This window comes from Capsella rubella, unplaced genomic scaffold, assembly GCF_000375325.1.
Source record: "Capsella rubella cultivar Monte Gargano unplaced genomic scaffold, Caprub1_0 scaffold_5, whole genome shotgun sequence".
In the NCBI taxonomy this organism is placed as follows: domain Eukaryota; kingdom Viridiplantae; phylum Streptophyta; class Magnoliopsida; order Brassicales; family Brassicaceae; genus Capsella; species Capsella rubella.
The window spans coordinates 593,784-611,352 of record NW_006238919.1 but is presented as its reverse complement, the minus strand read 5'-3'; the positions used below and the strand labels follow the sequence as shown (position 1 = coordinate 611,352).

Below are 17,569 nucleotides of genomic sequence, written 5' to 3'. Positions count from 1 at the left end.
GACTTTGAAGACTTTGAAGAAAGAAGATAATGAGAGAGAGAGAGCTGCAGGTAGATTTTGGATGTGAAGGCACTGCCTTAAACTAAGGGCTTAGAGTATTTAGTAGTGTTAAAGCCTAAAGCCTATAAAGCATGACGTGAGAGAGACATATATGAAAGCCATAGCCATAGCTAATTATTTCCTCACTTTTTCACAGACAAAGAGAAAAAACATGATTAGTTAATTGCATCACTTTGACCTAGTTTTCATCTTAATTATCAAGTCATTGGATATTTTATTAATAATCTATCTACCAAAGTTAAATTTGAGTAATGACAACTATAATCCAAATAGAGGAGGAGGGAGACACAAACTAGAAAAGAGACAAAAATTAAGGATTATGGGAGATTGCTTGGCTTGCACTATCAGACATCAAATTTACAACAGTGTAAAGAAACCGTGTGTCGGATAAATTAGTGGGAAGAGTATTGAAGCAGATAACAAACAGAAAAAAGTTTATAATAAATAGCAATATCTCATCTTTGTTTCCAAAACACTAAAACAATTTATTTTTTTGGTATCAAATTAGCTAGTTACAACGATTAATTAGTGGAAAAAAATTAATCATGGTTTTGGTTGCTTTTTCTTTAGTTGAAATGATAGAAGGCTTGATTGCAAAATCATTAAACTTTGAACTTTTAGAACAAACAAATTCTAATCAAATAAAGAGACACTTTAATCTTTTTTTGGGTATAAGATGTCCACTTAATCACCAATATAAAGCCACATGACAAATGCATACTTTGGAGCTAATTTAACTTAAGAAAACTCATACATACTCCTTTCGCTTTAAGATATAGGTATCGTTCTAAATCATATTTTTGTTTCAAATATATATATATATATATATATATATATATATATATATATATATATGTGTGTGTGTGTGTGTCTGTGTGTGTATGTTAATATGTTACTGTATGATTTTGATGTAAGTTTTGACAAACAAACATCTCATTATCCATAATTAAATAGTAATTATTTAAAATGTAATGGAAATTAAGTAATTAATCTATATGGTAAGGTATATATATATCATAAACTTTCTTTGATGTGTTAAAAATGATACTAATATAGTGACTGAAATTTTCAATCTAGTTAAAAATCTTATAACACATATATTGTTCATTTACCCAAAATGAAAATCGATAATTATCCTTGGCCATTAATTATGTCACGTATGATATTAGTTTCAAGAGGTTGTCATGTCATGCATGTGAGTTTCTATGATTCACTTGAAGTTACTATAAATTTTGGGTCCTACGAAATATGTGCACTTATATACCATGATCTTCTCCTTTATCGGAACATATAATTGTGCAAAAAAAAAAATCATAATTTAATCATATAATTAGTAAGTTAAATTTTGTTTCAAAATGTGGTACATTCCACACTTACTACTAATTCTATATCTCTTTAAAATAAAACCAATAAAATCAAGCATGCTTAACATTATTATTTTTTCTAATTGGTGACTAATGTTTCAAAATACATATTACTATATGTTATTACCTTTTCCAAATGTATTAATCGAGATATATACTGTACTTAGTGTTGGGTACGTTTTTTTTTTTCTTGTTCCCTTCTTGTTTATATTTATTGTCTATTCTTCTCGACTCTGGTAAATTCCTTTGTGGCAGCTTTTTAGAAAACTCTTCTATTTTCTTTGTACCTTACGATAGCATCAAAATAATTGGTAATATAAATAGATAATATAGTTGAATTTTTTATGTATTTATTCACACGTTAAGTGAGATTTTTTTTATATGAGGTATAAGAAACAAATAAAAGAAAATGGACCACAAGAATAAATGACGTTAGGTTTGATGGTCCAGAAATTGCATCACAATTTTCAAGATGGTCGTGGCTTTCGTAATTTACTCAACTTACTTTTGTTATGAGTATACTTATATTTTGAAGGAAAACGAAAACAGAATAAAGGGTGAAAAATGCTGAATTGTCAATTAATTAATATTCCTTATATTTTTGGGGATAAACATTTAATATTTAATATTCCTTTTAAAATTCGTTATGTTGAACAAAAAAATGTTGAACAAAAAAAGAATCATTCATATGATTTTTCTCTTTATATAGTAATAGCATTTTTTTTTTTTACCAAAAAAAAGTTATACTAGTATATTTTTTCTTGAGAATATGCACAAAATAGTAATTCATTATACGTCATAACTACAAACTGTTTAAAATTGTGGTTTCTCGACTCTAAAGAACAAGAAGTGATTTTTTAAAAGAATAATGTGGTCTGTTTTACTAGAATCGGTGTGACAAAGGAACTAGGGACCATTCACTAGTATTGTAAGCCATAACCACAATTTGCTTGGGAATAATCTACTTTGAAATTGAAAACAAATGACACTATGCACTGTATATTCATGTATAGTGAGGGGAATATCTTTTTTTTAATAATGTAAAACAAAAAAAATAATTTGTTTTACTTCTTTATTCTTTGGCCATTAGTTTTATACATATATCAAACACGATTTATCCAATAAAAATAAAATTTCATGAAGAATCTATGTATCTCCCCTCAACTGATTCGCTTTTTTTTTTTTGGTAGGATGATACATTTGTCTTTTTTTTTGGTGGAACGTAGGAGATAATGTCTCCTATGTATTATCTGTACTATTAAAACAAAAACTACAAACGAACAAAGGATGATACATTTTTCTTGTAATGGGATAAGGCTACAGAAATTTTAAATAAAATAAAATTGATTGTAGTTACTAAATAAAGAATTTTAAAGACACAAGTAAAGGAACAATGTGCATTTTGAGGTTGCAAATGCAAGCAAAGAAAACACTTTGCCTTTGTGTAATCCTCTCCCATGAACGATAAAACTCCATACATAGTTCTTTAAAGTTTAATTTGTTCTAAAAACATAAAGTAGCATTTTTGTTACTCCATGCATGCTTCGTTATTTTTCCTAATAATCGAGTTTTATCTTACTTGTTTGGCTGTTTCAAATGATTCTCACACGAAAAAAAACAAGCATCGAGCAAAATGCACGACTACTCGATTTTTTTTGAACTTATGGATTTATCTTTTTGGTTACGTGCAATCACTTTACTGACACTAGATTTCTTTATTTTCGTCTTCTTTATAATATGTATCATTTTATTTTATATGATGTGTAAATAATATTATCAAGTACATATATACAATATTATGGCAGAGGAAAGAAATGGGAGTGGCCATGGTTAGAACTTGGACGTAGCGTGTAAGAAAATACATTTCGTACTCCTTTATATATTTCTATAAACTAAAGTGCCAATATATACACTGGTCGGCTAAAAACAAATTTAAAGAGCCAAAATAAAATATTTTCATATCTTTCAGTTTACGACAACGATCCATCATCCATCACTCAGTTTGCATGTGAATTTTGACAGTAGTGAAAATTATATGAACACCAACTTTTTTTACCTTCTGAATAATTTATACACAACAATCAACATGAATATCAAATCAAACTCACACTCGAGAAGCTTATACGTACAAAGATAATGTTGAATAAATGTGGTGATTCCATTGGCGAGGCATAATTTACAAACCAAATCTCAAAAGTCAAGATTGATTTGTACCAATATAATTTAACCGTAGGCTCTAGTCAACCATATACGATGGTTTTTGTTACTTCTCTGGCTCTCTCTAAACATATATGATGGTTTCAAGTTCGAGTGTCGTCTTCTTGATCTCAAGATCTCAGGTAGTGGAGGCTCTTTAACCGTAGCCAATAAAGAGGATCATTTAAGCCTGCTTCATTTTTAGAAATTTCGAAGCATAAGATGCTATCTTTATTGTTCAATGTCATCTTGGAAGAACTCTTATTAAGAATAAAAACGAACACATTACAAAACCACAATGGAAACTGTCATACAAGATTATAACATTCAACAGAGAGATCAGAGAGTCTTTTTGTCTTTCATTCACAGCTTATTGAGACAATCCAAGAAAAAACGGCAAATTGTGAAATCTCTCAGCTCTTTATCTGCCACAGTTTCATCATTGGATCAATCTGCAAAAAGATTAGTAGTTTTTATTAGTTTATAACCTTTTACAAACAAAACAGAAAGATTCAAAGCAAAACCAAAGAGGGTCTCATAGAAAATAAGATACAAAAGGACACCTATCTTTCAGATCATTAATATGAAGCAAAGAGGCAATAGAAACTACTATTATACAGCCATTATATGATCTGAAACGGTTTTCTCGATTTTTGCATATAAGCGAAAACTAGAGCCATGTAGATGAGACAATGAAGCAAAAAAGCGACCCTATCTCTTGATCAAGACATCAATGAGAACAACTGCCATCAAAGCTTTGTAAAAGCAAAGTGGCAATAGAAATTACTGTAATAAAACCATTAACACCTGATATATAAAAGCGTTTACTCAGATTCTGCTTATACAAAGCAAAAAACAAAGGCATAGTATATGAAAAAACGAAGCAAAAAATCGACCTATTCTTGATCAAGACAGCAATGCTAACATCTGAAATCAAAACTGTTAAACCTAAAGAGTTTTTATGAAGAGAAATCACGAAAGCCATAAACATATGCATGTGACCGATTGAATCTCAATTCTTAATTTCAAAGAGTTTTCATGCAGAGAATCACTGAAAACCATAACCATAAGCATGTGACCAATTCAATCCCAATACGTTCAGAATTCAAAAAGCCAGAAACATTTCTTTTGAACTTGAACCTTATAACTATTTGAAATTGGCCTGAAAGTGTTTATTCAGCTCTGCTTATACCTAACTGCAAGGAGTGGATTCATCTCAGACCAATACACATCAGCCATTGCCAATAACTTAGACAACTAAAGCTGTTAACTTTAATTCACTAAAAGAACTTGATTCAAAGATTCTAAAAATCTATAACCATTTCTGCCAAGTAAATCCTAAATGATATGCACAAATCTTACTCTATCACCCTGAAACGTAACATTATCTTAACTTTGGTTTATCAAATCTTTCAAGAAGTCAAATCGATTAGAATCAAAAATCTTCCAGAACCAAAACGGATTCGAGAAAAAATTGAAAAATTTACCTAATCGTTCTCTCAGTGAGAGGGAGCGGGTTGTTTCTGGTGCGATGATTGAGAAGAAGGAGCCATGAGTTTGCTATAGATCTGCTCACCGACGAGGTAAACGCAGAAGGCACCAACACCGATCCCAAGACCTGGAAGTGCGTGTCTCATCTGATTCGATAGCATCGGATGCTTCCTCCACTCATCCCTTCGCCGGAAAAATTCACCGGTTGTTCCCAACGGTTTCGCCATTTTCGCCGGTCTTCGTCGATGTTACGTTTTTTTTCCTCTTCTCTGAAGCATTTCGCTTTGATGTGTTGTTTTGTTGTATTGACTACATGGGCCTTATTAAAAGCCCATTAATAGGATCTAATGGGCTTGATGTTTTAATAGGCCTAATATATACGGGTTTCGCCGATGAACTGAGAGTTTCATCTCTCCGGCGAGATAAATAAAACATGGCGATGCTTCAAGCGAATCTTGGCTTCATTACATCTCCGACATTTTTATGTCCGAAGCTTGCATTCAAATCGAGCTCAGTTTCTCTGGGCTTTACCTATCGTTCCCAAGGCAATATCTCATACTCTTTTTGTACTCTCAAATAGATAAATCTTTGTTTCGAGGATGAGATTTTTGATAGTTTTGGAATGTTGAATCAGTTCAAAAACTGGATTTTTCGAGAAGGGTTGATAGAAGCTACAATAGAGATGCTTTATCATTCTCAATCAAGTGTTCTTCGTCTACTGGATTGGATAATGTAAGTTCATAATTTGGAATCAAACTCGAATACAAGCTTTTTCTGTAGTTTTGTTTGAAATCTCTTTCGTTGCTTTGTTGTTCGTTAGAGCAATACTATTGTGAAGGAGAAGAGTGTCTCAGTGATTCTCTTAGCTGGAGGTCAAGGCAAGAGAATGAAAGTAAGCTTTTTGTTTTAGTCTCAAAGTTTCAAACTTAATGCTCAAGTTGTATTGTTTCTTCTATGGAATTTCAAATTTTCCACCATTTTTTTGGTTTTGTATTTTTTAATGTGAATAGATGACTATGCCAAAGCAGTATATACCACTTCTGGGTCAGCCAATTGCTTTGTACAGGTAACATTTCTTACTTGCCAGTCAATTACTGGTAAAAGTCTTATAAATGTTGTTTGAATCTGTGTCTGAGAACTAATAACAGTCTCATCTGATTGATGGAAGAATTGTAATTTGGCTGTTTTTAAACTGTTGAATCGACTTGTCTATTAGTATTGTACCATCTAAAAGAATGAGAACGTTTGAATTTCTTGTAAAGAGATGTTCTTTACTTTGTCTTTGTTGAATTTTATGTTTTATTGTTTCAGCTTTTTCACGTTTTCACGTATGCCTGAAGTGAAGGAAATTGTAGTTGTTTGTGATCCATTTTTCCGTGACATTTTCGAAGGTTTAGTCTCGCTTTCTCTCATAATTTGTGTTTTTGATTGAGAGATATTCCAGCGATTTCACTGAGCTTCTTTTATGGTCTTAAAGAATACGAAGAATCAATTGAAGTTGATCTTAGATTTGCTCTTCCTGGGAAAGAAAGACAAGATTCTGTTTACAGTGGACTTCAGGTTTATCCCTTCATTCCTTTGATTAGCATATCCAATGGATCTGTTCCTCAAAAGAAATGATTCTACAACACACTGTCTGTTATAGTTCATATGAGCTTGAAGTTGATTTCTCACAGGAAATCGATGTGAACTCTGAGCTTGTTTGCATCCACGATTCTGCCAGACCATTAGTGAACACTGAAGATGTCGAGAAGGTATACTTATGAGAAGTAGCAAAAAAATTAAGGAGAATGAAACAAATTTCTCTATGTCCCTTAAGAATTTATAGCACTGTTTTGTTGGTTAAGGTCCTTAAAGACGGTTATACGGTAGGAGCAGCCGTACTTGGTGTTCCTGCTAAAGCTACAATCAAAGAGGTGCAAATTCTTCAATTACTAATGTTAGTTTTTTTGGGGTCATCATCTCATTTTTGATATTAGACTTGTTCCATTGTGAATCTGTGATATGCAGGTCAATTCTGAATCGCTTGTTGTAAAAACTCTCGACAGAAAAACCCTTTGGGAAATGCAGACACCACAGGTTTTAATTCTTTTTCGTACTTTTGATGATTGATTTTTTGGTTTCAAACCACCTCAATGTATCTTTTATCTTTAGGTGATCAAACCCGAGCTATTGAAGAGAGGTTTCGAGCTTGTGAAAAGGTTTGTGAAACTTAGAAACAATTAAGGTCTGGATCAATATACAAAAAGACTGATTACTACTTGTGTTCTATATCTAAAACAGAGAAGGCCTAGAGGTAACAGATGATGTTTCGATTGTTGAATACCTCAAGCATCCAGTTTATGTCACTCAAGGATCTTATACAAACATCAAGGTAAAGAAACACTTAACTTATGGGTTTTTTTTTTACAATCTTATTTATTGGTAAAACTGTCTCCTCCATTGCAGGTCACAACACCTGATGATTTACTGCTTGCTGAGAGAATCTTGAGCGAGGACTCATGAGTTATCATTACAAGGTTTTTTATATGTTTATTAATTTTTTTGACAGGAAAATATTCATAATTCCTTTTCAAGTGTTCATGAACGATCACATATCTTAAAAGCCTTAAATGTTGAAGTGTGTGTAACTGTATTATTATGATCACTTTATTGAGTAAAGTTTGGCTCTTCAGTTGTTGGATCAGTATCGGTCGATGGGCCATGTGTAAAGCCCAAATTATGGGCTATTTTGTTTATTGCTAGTGTGAAAAACACGATCAAGGTGTGTCCGTTAATATGGATGTAAAGGAATTTAGGTTTAGGTTTAATGTGACTCTCTAATCAGAAAAGTAGATTCAGTAGCTTAATGATGTTTGAGATCTCTCCAAGCAAGAAGATATGGAACGTGTCGTCTTCATCATCATCAGCTTCATCTTACGGAGAGACAATCGTACCCGGAAGAAACAGCAAGAGTTGTACAAGAGATGAAGAGAAGCAACAACGAGGAAGAGAAAGAGTCTTGCCTAAGTACTTGAAGGTTCTGTTGATGAAGCTTAAGATGTTGTCAGTTGTCTTGTCGTTCTTCCTCCGCTAAGGTCGTGGCTTATGAACCTTACGATTACTCTTTGAATTTTGATCAAGGGCCAGGGTGGCACGACCACGACAAACCTGAGAATCTTTCTAGGTCTTTCTCTTGTCGCTTCGCTGTTCCCACTCGGATCTGAGCAACATGTACAACTTGCGTTGCTCTTTGTATTAAGTTTCCTTCTTCTTTCGATTATTTTTGTAAAAATCGAAAACGTAGAAATCATGTCTTCTTACGACAATAGTTGTATTGACGTGACGACTCCTTGGGATATTAAAGAAAGTACATTTTTCTACTATGACTACGATAAAGCCTTTGCTGACCAAATACGTAACCACTATATAAAGTTTAAGGATTTAAACCTAAAGACCATGCATCATCCGAATCAACAAAAACCATCTTCGCTGCGAGAGGATTCGTCGACGATCCTCACTCCTCAGCTTGCTCCTCAAGGTAAATACATCGATGCTAATTAATTTGTTTTTTTTTTCTTCTTCTAATTTTCTTTATTTTTTTTTTCTTTTTTTTTTTACTTTAGTGAATTCAATATTGGTCTATTAAATAACATCACTTGCCAATAATTTGTAGTATCCGAATCAATAGAGTTTTTAGTTACATACTTACACATGTGAATAGTATATGTAGTACTTTGTTTTCGTTACATTCGGTATATGACATTGTATTTGGTGTATAAAACAGTGTATAATAAATTTTGTTTGGGTTGGAATAATTTGCTTTTCGCATTCACAATATGAAACTCGACACAATTTGTGAATAAAAGTTAGATATGTAAATGGTAATTATTATGAATTAGATGAGTAAATACGCAATAACACCAAAACATAACTAATGTTGGTCATGTATATTATTGATATATTGAAACATTTAATACGATTTAAACATTTTCAAAACATAAGTTTATGTTTATGGGGACTGTGATCCATATGGAGCTTGGGCTGGAGGGCAGTGCTTGTACCATGGGAAACAAGGAGTTTGACCTGGAGGCCAGAGAATTTGGCTCACAGAAAGCTTCATGTTGGTTAGAAACTTTGATGTAGAAAGAAAAGGAGCTGTCCTAGCCTCGGAAAGGCTAGATGCAAGAAGAAGTAGGGTAACCACCATTGCTATGGCAGAAAGCTTTAGAGTCATCTTCATATTTTGATTTTGTTATTGAAAAATGTTTACTCTAGCTTCCCTATTTATATAGTTCTGATGAATACAACAAAATGCAATATAGTTACTTTTGTTGACTAGAATTATATGTTGTTACAAAAAAAAGAAGAAAAAAAAAGCAATATGATTAATTTTGTTGACTAGAATTATATGTTGTCATATATATAAAAAAGTATTTTTCTTGACTAGAATTATATGTTCTGGAAAAACAAAATTTGGCAATATAATAGATTTATGATGGAATTATATATCCAAAATATGTAAATATATTTATATTAGTTGAATGTGTCGAATATATAAGGGTCTTGAATGACTTGTATGTTTTGGTTTTTGATTTTGCAAAATATAGTTCACTATTGTAAGATGACAAGTCAGAACCATACATTTATTTATTTATTATCAAACTCATAGATTAATACAGAGAAATACGAGAGTTACACTCCACTAACACTAAGGGAGGAATTGATTACAACAGCCGATGAAGAAAGAGCAGCCTTAGCCAAGGTATATGCTTCAACATTGTTTTGGCGAGGAATAAAAACAAAAGAGATAGAATTGAAAGAAGTTTTCAGATAAGAGATATCATAAAAGGTTCCTTTTAACTCCTTGAGATTGCCATTAGTTATTAACCAAGCTATCGCAGTCCGAAGAGATCTTCAAAGATCGGATTTGAGAGAGATGAGCGGTTGAAGTGATGAAAAGCAGAGCACTTCTAATCGACAATTCAATAGTACGCGAGATTGTTTAGATATATGTCATTGAATAAGTATTGTTTCTAGCCAAGGATATAGAGGCATTGGGTACAGAACAAGATTAAAATGAGTAGTAATGAGTTTATTGTCGTCGACAAATCAGCGGTGATAGATACATCACCTAACGACAACACGATAATCTTAATCCCAAGCAATGTGGGACTTTAGAACTCTAATAGACTCCATGTCTCTATGGAGATATCCTTTGATACTACTTGTTGAAAACATATGCTTTACTATTGTTGCAAGTTATAAAAACGAAAATCTAATCGTAAATAAAACATATTGTAATGCGTTGATTCTTAGAACTGTGCATGAACGAGTAAAAATTTGCCCAAAATAAAATATGCTGTGGTTTTCTTTCAAAACAAATGTATTATTTTTTTTTATTAATTTTACATTATAATGTATTATTCTTTTATTAATTTTACATTATATTTAGACTTTGGTAAAAACAATTTTGTTACCACCACCACTGCCTGGAGGAGTTGGTGGGATTGGAAACACGCCTGGGTATTGGTTCACTGATGTCTTCACGGTTGGGTTTGGTGGTGGAGGAGGAAATGGCTCGGTTGGGATAATTGGAGGATTTCTAGCTTGGCCAAGTCCTAATGCAAGAAGAAACAGAGTAACTACAATTTTTATTTGAGAAAGCTTTACAACCATTTTCATATTTTTTTGTTTGTTTGTGATTGAAAAATGTTTACCCTGTTTTTTGCTTATTTATATTGTTGTGACATAAATAAGATGATTGAATGTAATTAATTTGGTTGACTAGAATGATATGCTGACCAAAACGTAAGGCAATATGATTACTTTTTTACTTAAATTGTTTGTTAAAATATAGTAATACATAATGATATTAGTTGAATACACGTTATGATTTCTTTGACCTCAAATATTTGATGAATTTACCCAATAAATCTTATTCTCAACATATTATCAATTCACTTACCAAAAAAACATACCATCAATTCAAGTTTATATAGTTAAGCACTTAAGCCTATCAAGCGGATCAAACCGTCGCATGCAGGTCAAACTATAATGGAGAGTATTTTGAAAACGTATTGTTTTCAAATGACATTGTTTTGCATGTTTATCATTATTAACTGGTTAACATATTTCTCGATTCTTTATTTCATAGTAAAAAATAAAATTTGAAGTTTATAAGATAGATAACAAAAATGGAGTTGTTGCAACCCATAGGATACGAACTTTACAGGGAATAAATTAAAACTATCCTTCAACATATCAGTATCGAATAGAAAAACTATGTGGAAGTGGAAGAACACGATGATAATAAAATTAGATCTTGAGGGAACAATTACGACGTACGAACTTAGTTTCATCTTCTAATGTTACCTTCAGCTTTCCTTGGCTTAGCACATCCATTAAACAGAGAGAATCGGCTCTTGCGATTTCTCCGTGAACGAACAGGTGTTCCCTTTACCTGTTTCGACTAATCAAAATCCAACAAATGAAACATAAATGAGAAAAAATAAACTTCGAAAAAGAAGGAACGTATTCGAGTTATTAGCACAAACCTTGCTTCGTCTCTGAGTCTTGTTTGTGTTCCAACAAAATAGTAAATTACAACCAACTCTTCCTGTTCCTGATTCGTATCCTCCTCTACACAACCAAAGCCAAAGTGTTCATGAATACATAATATGACATACGTTTATTATAATGCTCTTATTTGGTTTTTGGTTTAACTCGAAAAGGATCAGAGTAAGGAACTTACAGATTGTCTTTGTTGTTTCCAAATTTAGTATCATGAAGTAAGCTTGGGGAAAGAGGGCAATGCTCTCCTCTTTTACAGGTTAGATTCTCCTGAAGCTCACCATTGTCGCCGATTTTCAAAAGTTTAACTTCATTGTTTAATTCATCTACCCAATGGTGAGGGGTTAGTCCAGAAGAAGAAATAGCAGAACCTACGTTAGGTTGGCGATAAGTGTCTTCTTGAGGTAGAATCTGATTCCTTTCGGGTTTTACCCGTATTATTGACCCAGGTGTATCTTTATCAGCAGTTTGTAACCACGCGGTTTCTAATCTTTGTTCTCGGATTATCGATTCTATCCTTTGCATTGGGAGTTTTGATCTACTTTCCTCACTGCTACCATCTTCAACATCTGTTTCAGCATTTAAACCAGCAATCGTATTTAGAAGCCCACTTTTGTTGGTCATTTCTGGTTTCCGGGTCTGGTGAGGGGCGATGAGTAACTCGGTTTCAGGCAAGAGGATTATCCTGACCTCTACGCTCCGCCTTAGTACCATTTCGATCGAGTTTGTGATACTGCTTAGAAACCTTTCAGCTCTCAATTTGATATCTGGTTCTCCAAACGCGATATAAGCAACTAGAATACCTGCAAATCATATCATCTTGTTAAGGATGCAAAACTTCAAAATTAAAAAGAAAAAAATCTTAGGCTTTTTACCTTCAACTTCACTGATAGATATAAGTTTCCCATAAGTATAGAGCAGCTGCCTCAAGGTTTTGGAATGACACCTTTCTATACATTTTCTCCATATATCGTTAAGTTTCTCGGAACTTCTTTGATTAAGCATCATGGTGCTTGCGATGCTATTGTCATGTGAATCAATAGAAGCTTCGCTCTCTATAATTCCGCTAGATGAAGAGGATTTATAGCAGTTATTATCGATAACCCTGGAGAATGCTTTTGCTTCATGGGAAGGATTCCCATTCCTTTTTATTACCGAAGCTGGGGATGCTGTCTTACTAAAGTGAAGTCCTCCTATTCTCTGTTTGTAAGCCATCACTTCCCTAGAAATGCTTGACGCATCGTCAGTTGCTCTAGAGCTTTGCCTTCTACTACTTCCTGTATGTGTGGTGCCAGGAGAAGGCATTGACCCAAGCTGAAGCAAAGTAGCTGTGAACCATGTTGAACGGTCATTAGATACTCTAAGCTGCTTCTCCGCCTCAGAAAGAAGTTTCAAAGCATGCTTTAGTCCCTCCATATCCGCTTCAGTCACTACAGAAACGAAGCAAGGATTTTGTCAAAATCAGACAAAGTGGTAAAAGACTCATAATAAAGACTATTAAGGCTCTCACAAGATAAAATTGGCTCAACAGTGTGAGGGAAAATGGAATGGGCAATGATCGCAACAAGCTAACAACAGATCATAACGCATCAATAAGATAATATTTTAGCACAAATGACCACTATGGATTTCAAATACGTTGCTGGGTGAAACTCACAATTTCGTCCATCAAGGAAGGCATTGCTGTATTTTTCATCTACGACCTTGTATGTACCAGCAATGATATCCATGATAAGACTGGCGAGTTGAGACATCAAGACAATTGGGTCAGCTCCTAGGTCCAACAACTCTCTAGCTCGCTTTACGGTCTCTGCGGTGTCAGAAGACAATGCTAATTCCAAGAGTTCCAACAATTTTTCATCTGAAACAACACCCACCTGCACAAATACATGGTGCTACATTTTTTTTAACATAAATACATTTTACTTTTTCCCAATGCACAGTTACACAGAACAATTCGGAAGACTTACGAGCTCGTTTACTAGAGCAGTGGTAATGCGTTTTCCCAGCAAACTCAGCTGCTCCAACATTGTTTCAGCATCTCGAAGTGAGCCATCCGCGTTCATAGCAATAAGGTCCAACGCATGCAAGTCTACATCAAGATTTTCGTCTGAAGCAATTTTCTTTAGTCTCACTACTATGTCAGAATCTTTGAGTTTATCAAAGAGGAACTTCTGGCACCTTGACTGAATGGTCCGAGGAACATTGTCAAGGTCAGTCGTTATAAATATGAAGACAACTTTCTGCAAAGGGTTCTCAAGAAACTTAAGAAAAGACAGCCATGTCTTCGATGGTAGCAAATGACACTCATCTATCACAAAGATCTTGAATGTTGACGAATTCCGTGGAAGTATCGTCGGTAGGTTTTTCAAAAGGTACCTAACCTTATCAGCTCCCTTCTTATTAGCTCCATCAAGTTCCCAAAAATCCCTAGTTTTCCCAGACATGAAATCATTACACTCTTTGCAGTACCCACAAGGCTTCATTTCTTCAGTGGCCACACAATTAAGGGCAGCAGAAAAAATCCTAGCGCTTGATGTTTTCCCAGTTCCTCTAGGGCCCTGGAAAAGATAAACAGGAGCGATCCTGTTCCTTTTTACAGCGTTCATTAACGATTGAACAACTATACTCTGTCCAATCAATTCCTCAAAAAACATTGGTCTGTACTTTTGGCTGAAGCTTCGGATTGTGTCGGGTGTACTTCCTTCTTCTCCTTCTCCATCTAACACTACAGCCTCCAAACCATCTCGACTCCTACAACTAGTAGACCACCTCCTCCCGTCTAATCTACTCTGAGCCTCTAAATCAAGCTCTCCATAATTGGTAGAAAGCTCATCATCACTAAGCCCGGTTCCTAAAGAAGACCCTCCTCTACCATCACCACCATATGTGAGTAAAGGTAAAACACCTTGTGCACTTCTGGTAGCAATTTTTTGTTTACTATACCCTCCAGAAGAATGTCTATTATGTCTACGATACACCGATTGACTTCCACACAAAATGCTACTTCCAGTTCTTCTCAAAGTATCCGAAAATGATGGAGAGCAACAACTTCTACATCCACCTCTATGTTTCATCGCCTTCTTCGTCCAATAACAGGGAATGCCACAACCTTGCCTCCCTGGCAAATCCAAGTTATCATCCAACTCATCGTCACCATCATTCAGCGAAGTCGTGGTACCATCCCAAGATCCAATGGTGCTCGGATTACGAACAGCATACATATTGTACGAGCTAGTGGATAAAGCAGGTGTGCTATTATAAGTACATGAAGAATCCTCTTTTCTATTAGCTCTCAACAATTTAGAAGAAGAACGTGACCAGTTCTTCTGCTTAAGCTTCAAAAGCAAAGGAGAAGCACCAGTGACCTTCCTCAAATCCTCTGAATTGCTCAATTCCTCCTCTGTATCATCTGATAACTCAGGAGAATCTCCTCTCCTCACAGCTAAACCAGATCCAGCATTACATTTTCTAGCAACAATATCATCTCTAGGTTGATACTTTGACAAAAAATCCAGACGAGACGAGCTAAATTTTTTCTTACTCTTCTTCTTGCTACAACCAACATTACTCTTCCTCATCTTAGACACGCCTTGTGACGCTAGATTCGTGTCTCTACACCTAAAACCCATCGAAGCCGATTGGATTTCTCCAAGATATGAATCACTCTTGGAATCATCACCACCACCGTTCCTCGCATCACTCACATCATCATCATCATCATCAACATCAACGTCATTGACACTAGCTTGTGTCCAGGAAGAAGCATCTTCGCCTTCTTCCCCCTTACCATTCTTATTAGCTACACCACTTTTCTCACTAGAAGATTTCTGAGTCTTCCAGTTATACAAGAAGACCTTCTTCTCTTTCCCATTCCCACGATTACTACTAGTCTCTCCTCGAATCGGGAACTGGCTCGAACTCCCACCGTTTCTACTAACCGGAAGGTCCAAAACCGCGACGGATCTCGACGAATCGAGAGGAGATTTCCAGGAGGAAGTAGTACCTGGATCGCGTAAAACACGGCCAGCTTTTCTGATTTGAGTCAGCTCCTTCTTCAGATGCAATTTACTCAGATCCGAAACTCTCGAACCTGACATTTTCCTCCAGCAGGCTTTCCTCCGATTGCTTCCTCAGCTTCGCGTTTCCATTGCCATTTTTCCAACTGTGGGAAATGCTTCAATCACATAAAGAAGATGACGAATCAGTACAACGCCATGGAAACGAATCGAAAACAGTAGATCCAGGATTTAAAACTTAGAAAACAGCACGAAACATTAAGAAGAAGAAAAAGCTACTATACATACATGTTTCTTCTTCCAGAGTTCACCGGAGCTTCACAGTCTAGTTACTTGATTATACATACATCGCCGGCGGTGGAACAAACTTACAAAAGAATGATGAAATCTCTGAGGTTTGAAAACTGTATAAGTTCGCCTGTGACTGCGATTGAAAGAGCATGAAGGAAAGCGAAAGAGAGAGAGAGAGAGAGAGAGAGAGAGAAAAATAATTTGGAATTAAAAATTGAAATGATTATTTAATTTATTTATTTATTTGAGGGAAGAAAAAAGTGAAAAACAGAAACACTCCCGGAGAAAGTGTGGAGAGGATGATTCACACCTTTGGCTCGGGTCTCGTCAAAGCCTTTGTCTACTGTCTCTACTCTCTACTATGACTAGTGAGTGTTTTCGTGTTCTAAGCGTGCGTCAGTCATGTTTTTTCTGATTTCTTTTTTTTTTTTGTTTTGTTTTTTTTGGTTCAAAAGCTGTTTTTTTTTTCCTAAAAGAAATGTGTCAGTAATAATTTTGTGCCTGAAACCAAGATTTTAATTTACTCCAAAATACTATTACCCAAATAAGCAACCAAAAGATATCCAAAATCCCAAAACATATTCAAAGATATCTTTAATATGTAATGACCCGAAAAATCTAAAAAACCGAATCAAATAGACCTAACAAGAAAGAAAAAAGAAACCGAACCGAAATTTCAAAAACTCCAAATGGATAACAAACCTAAAAAATCTGAAAATCGAAAATACCAAACATTACAATCTCTATTGGAAGGAATTTTAAAAATTTTTGATTTTTAGATTACAATAAATAAAGAAAGCATGTAATTATTTATGATAATAAGTAATAAGTACTATTTTCATTTATAATATTGAATTTTACTTTTTCATTTAAAAATAGTTGTTATGGTATATAAATGAACATTTATGATTATCATAATTAGAAGAATAAAATATTATTTAAAAAACGATGAGAATAAATCAATAATGTTGTTGAATTTATTTTAATGACGATATATATAGTGTTGTTGAATATTTACTAATGTTTTTTTGTCACGTGCGTTTTGCATTTCTAGATATCATCTTTACGTATACTTATGCCATGCTAATTTTGTACTGATCTTATAAAATTATAAAATTTAGTTGAATTTTAAGGAACATTAGCAAACAAAAAGGTGATATTTTTTAATATTAAAACATTTATTTCTGTTTCAAACAAACAATTTTGATCATATATATATATATAAGAGTTAAATTTCATTATATCGGATTATTGCAACAAAGAAAGATGTAGGAAGCACTCAAAAACTTACTTAAAGATTAGATATAGGGTTTTGCGTTGTAGCAGCAGGAAATTTTGGAGTAGTTTGATACAATCTGGATCATTTCAATATCAGTAGTATGATAGGTCTTCATCAATGAGTACAGCTCCCAAGCTGCTTCGAAAAACTTAATTAAAGATTAGAGGGTTTCTCATAAACCCTAAATCTAATCCTGCTTGTATATATATGTAATGAAAACAGTATTGTTCAGAATTCAAGAAAGATAACTAAAAATGTTAGTTAGTCATCTTACCACATTCCGATAAAATAAAAAAGTATTTGGCTTTCCTAATTGT

At 34.1% G+C, this 17,569-nt stretch overlaps 3 protein-coding genes and 1 pseudogene across 6 annotated transcripts; 2 read left to right on the top strand and 2 right to left on the bottom strand.

Moving 5' to 3' along the window:
• Nucleotides 1-3,834: 3,834 nt before the first annotated feature.
• On the bottom strand, nt 3,835-5,392 carry LOC17884882 (NADH dehydrogenase [ubiquinone] 1 beta subcomplex subunit 3-A). The gene is made up of 2 exons (XM_006292083.2): nt 5,108-5,392; nt 3,835-4,072 (listed from the first exon to the last, which is right to left on the bottom strand). The coding sequence occupies exon 1, from the start codon at nt 5,336-5,338 to the stop codon at nt 5,120-5,122; it is 219 nt and encodes a 72-aa protein (XP_006292145.1). The 5' UTR covers nt 5,339-5,392; the 3' UTR covers nt 3,835-4,072; nt 5,108-5,119.
• Nucleotides 5,393-5,532: 140 nt separating this feature from the next.
• Nucleotides 5,533-7,785, top strand: LOC17886045 (2-C-methyl-D-erythritol 4-phosphate cytidylyltransferase, chloroplastic). Its single transcript, XM_006292671.2, has 12 exons — nt 5,533-5,656; nt 5,746-5,843; nt 5,932-6,003; nt 6,122-6,177; nt 6,423-6,502; nt 6,589-6,671; nt 6,788-6,865; nt 6,959-7,027; nt 7,122-7,190; nt 7,266-7,312; nt 7,395-7,485; nt 7,560-7,785. The coding sequence occupies exons 1-12, from the start codon at nt 5,545-5,547 to the stop codon at nt 7,614-7,616; spliced, it is 912 nt and encodes a 303-aa protein (XP_006292733.1). The 5' UTR covers nt 5,533-5,544; the 3' UTR covers nt 7,617-7,785.
• A 49-nt stretch (nt 7,786-7,834) lies between these two features.
• On the top strand, nt 7,835-8,317 carry LOC111830535 (annotated as a pseudogene).
• Nucleotides 8,318-11,213: 2,896 nt separating this feature from the next.
• LOC17886592 (protein STICHEL) lies at nt 11,214-16,124 on the bottom strand. 4 transcript variants are annotated; one of them, XM_023782143.1, is made up of 7 exons: nt 15,971-16,124; nt 13,634-15,840; nt 13,321-13,558; nt 12,539-13,093; nt 11,845-12,466; nt 11,648-11,732; nt 11,214-11,553 (listed from the first exon to the last, which is right to left on the bottom strand). In XM_023782143.1, exons 2-7 carry the CDS (start codon nt 15,761-15,763, stop codon nt 11,449-11,451), a joined length of 3,735 nt encoding a protein of 1,244 aa, XP_023637911.1. In that variant the 5' UTR covers nt 15,764-15,840; nt 15,971-16,124; the 3' UTR covers nt 11,214-11,448. The 4 variants fall into 4 exon arrangements, with proteins under 4 accessions (XP_023637911.1, XP_023637910.1, XP_006290513.1 ...); XM_023782142.1 differs by having other exon boundaries at nt 11,214-11,562; nt 15,971-16,123; XM_006290451.2 differs by having other exon boundaries at nt 11,214-11,562; nt 13,321-13,540; nt 15,971-16,123.
• Between the last annotated feature and the right edge of the window lie 1,445 nt (nt 16,125-17,569).

Excerpts from the sequence above, each read along its gene's own strand:
- LOC17884882 (XM_006292083.2), bottom strand. The coding sequence starts at position 5,338 with ATGGCGAAACCGTTGGGAACAACCGGTGAATTTTTCCGGCGAAGGGAT.
- LOC17886045 (XM_006292671.2), top strand. The coding sequence starts at position 5,545 with ATGGCGATGCTTCAAGCGAATCTTGGCTTCATTACATCTCCGACATTT. Across the intron at positions 5,844-5,931 it reads CGTCTACTGGATTGGATAAT|AGCAATACTATTGTGAAGGA; the intron begins GTAAGTTCATAA and ends GTTGTTCGTTAG. Across the intron at positions 6,503-6,588 it reads TTTCCGTGACATTTTCGAAG|AATACGAAGAATCAATTGAA; the intron begins GTTTAGTCTCGC and ends ATGGTCTTAAAG.
- LOC17886592 (XM_023782142.1), bottom strand. The coding sequence starts at position 15,763 with ATGTCAGGTTCGAGAGTTTCGGATCTGAGTAAATTGCATCTGAAGAAG. Across the intron at positions 13,094-13,320 it reads CTTCCTTGATGGACGAAATT|TGACTGAAGCGGATATGGAG; the intron begins GTGAGTTTCACC and ends TCGTTTCTGTAG. Across the intron at positions 12,467-12,538 it reads ATCTATCAGTGAAGTTGAAG|GTATTCTAGTTGCTTATATC; the intron begins GTAAAAAGCCTA and ends TATGATTTGCAG.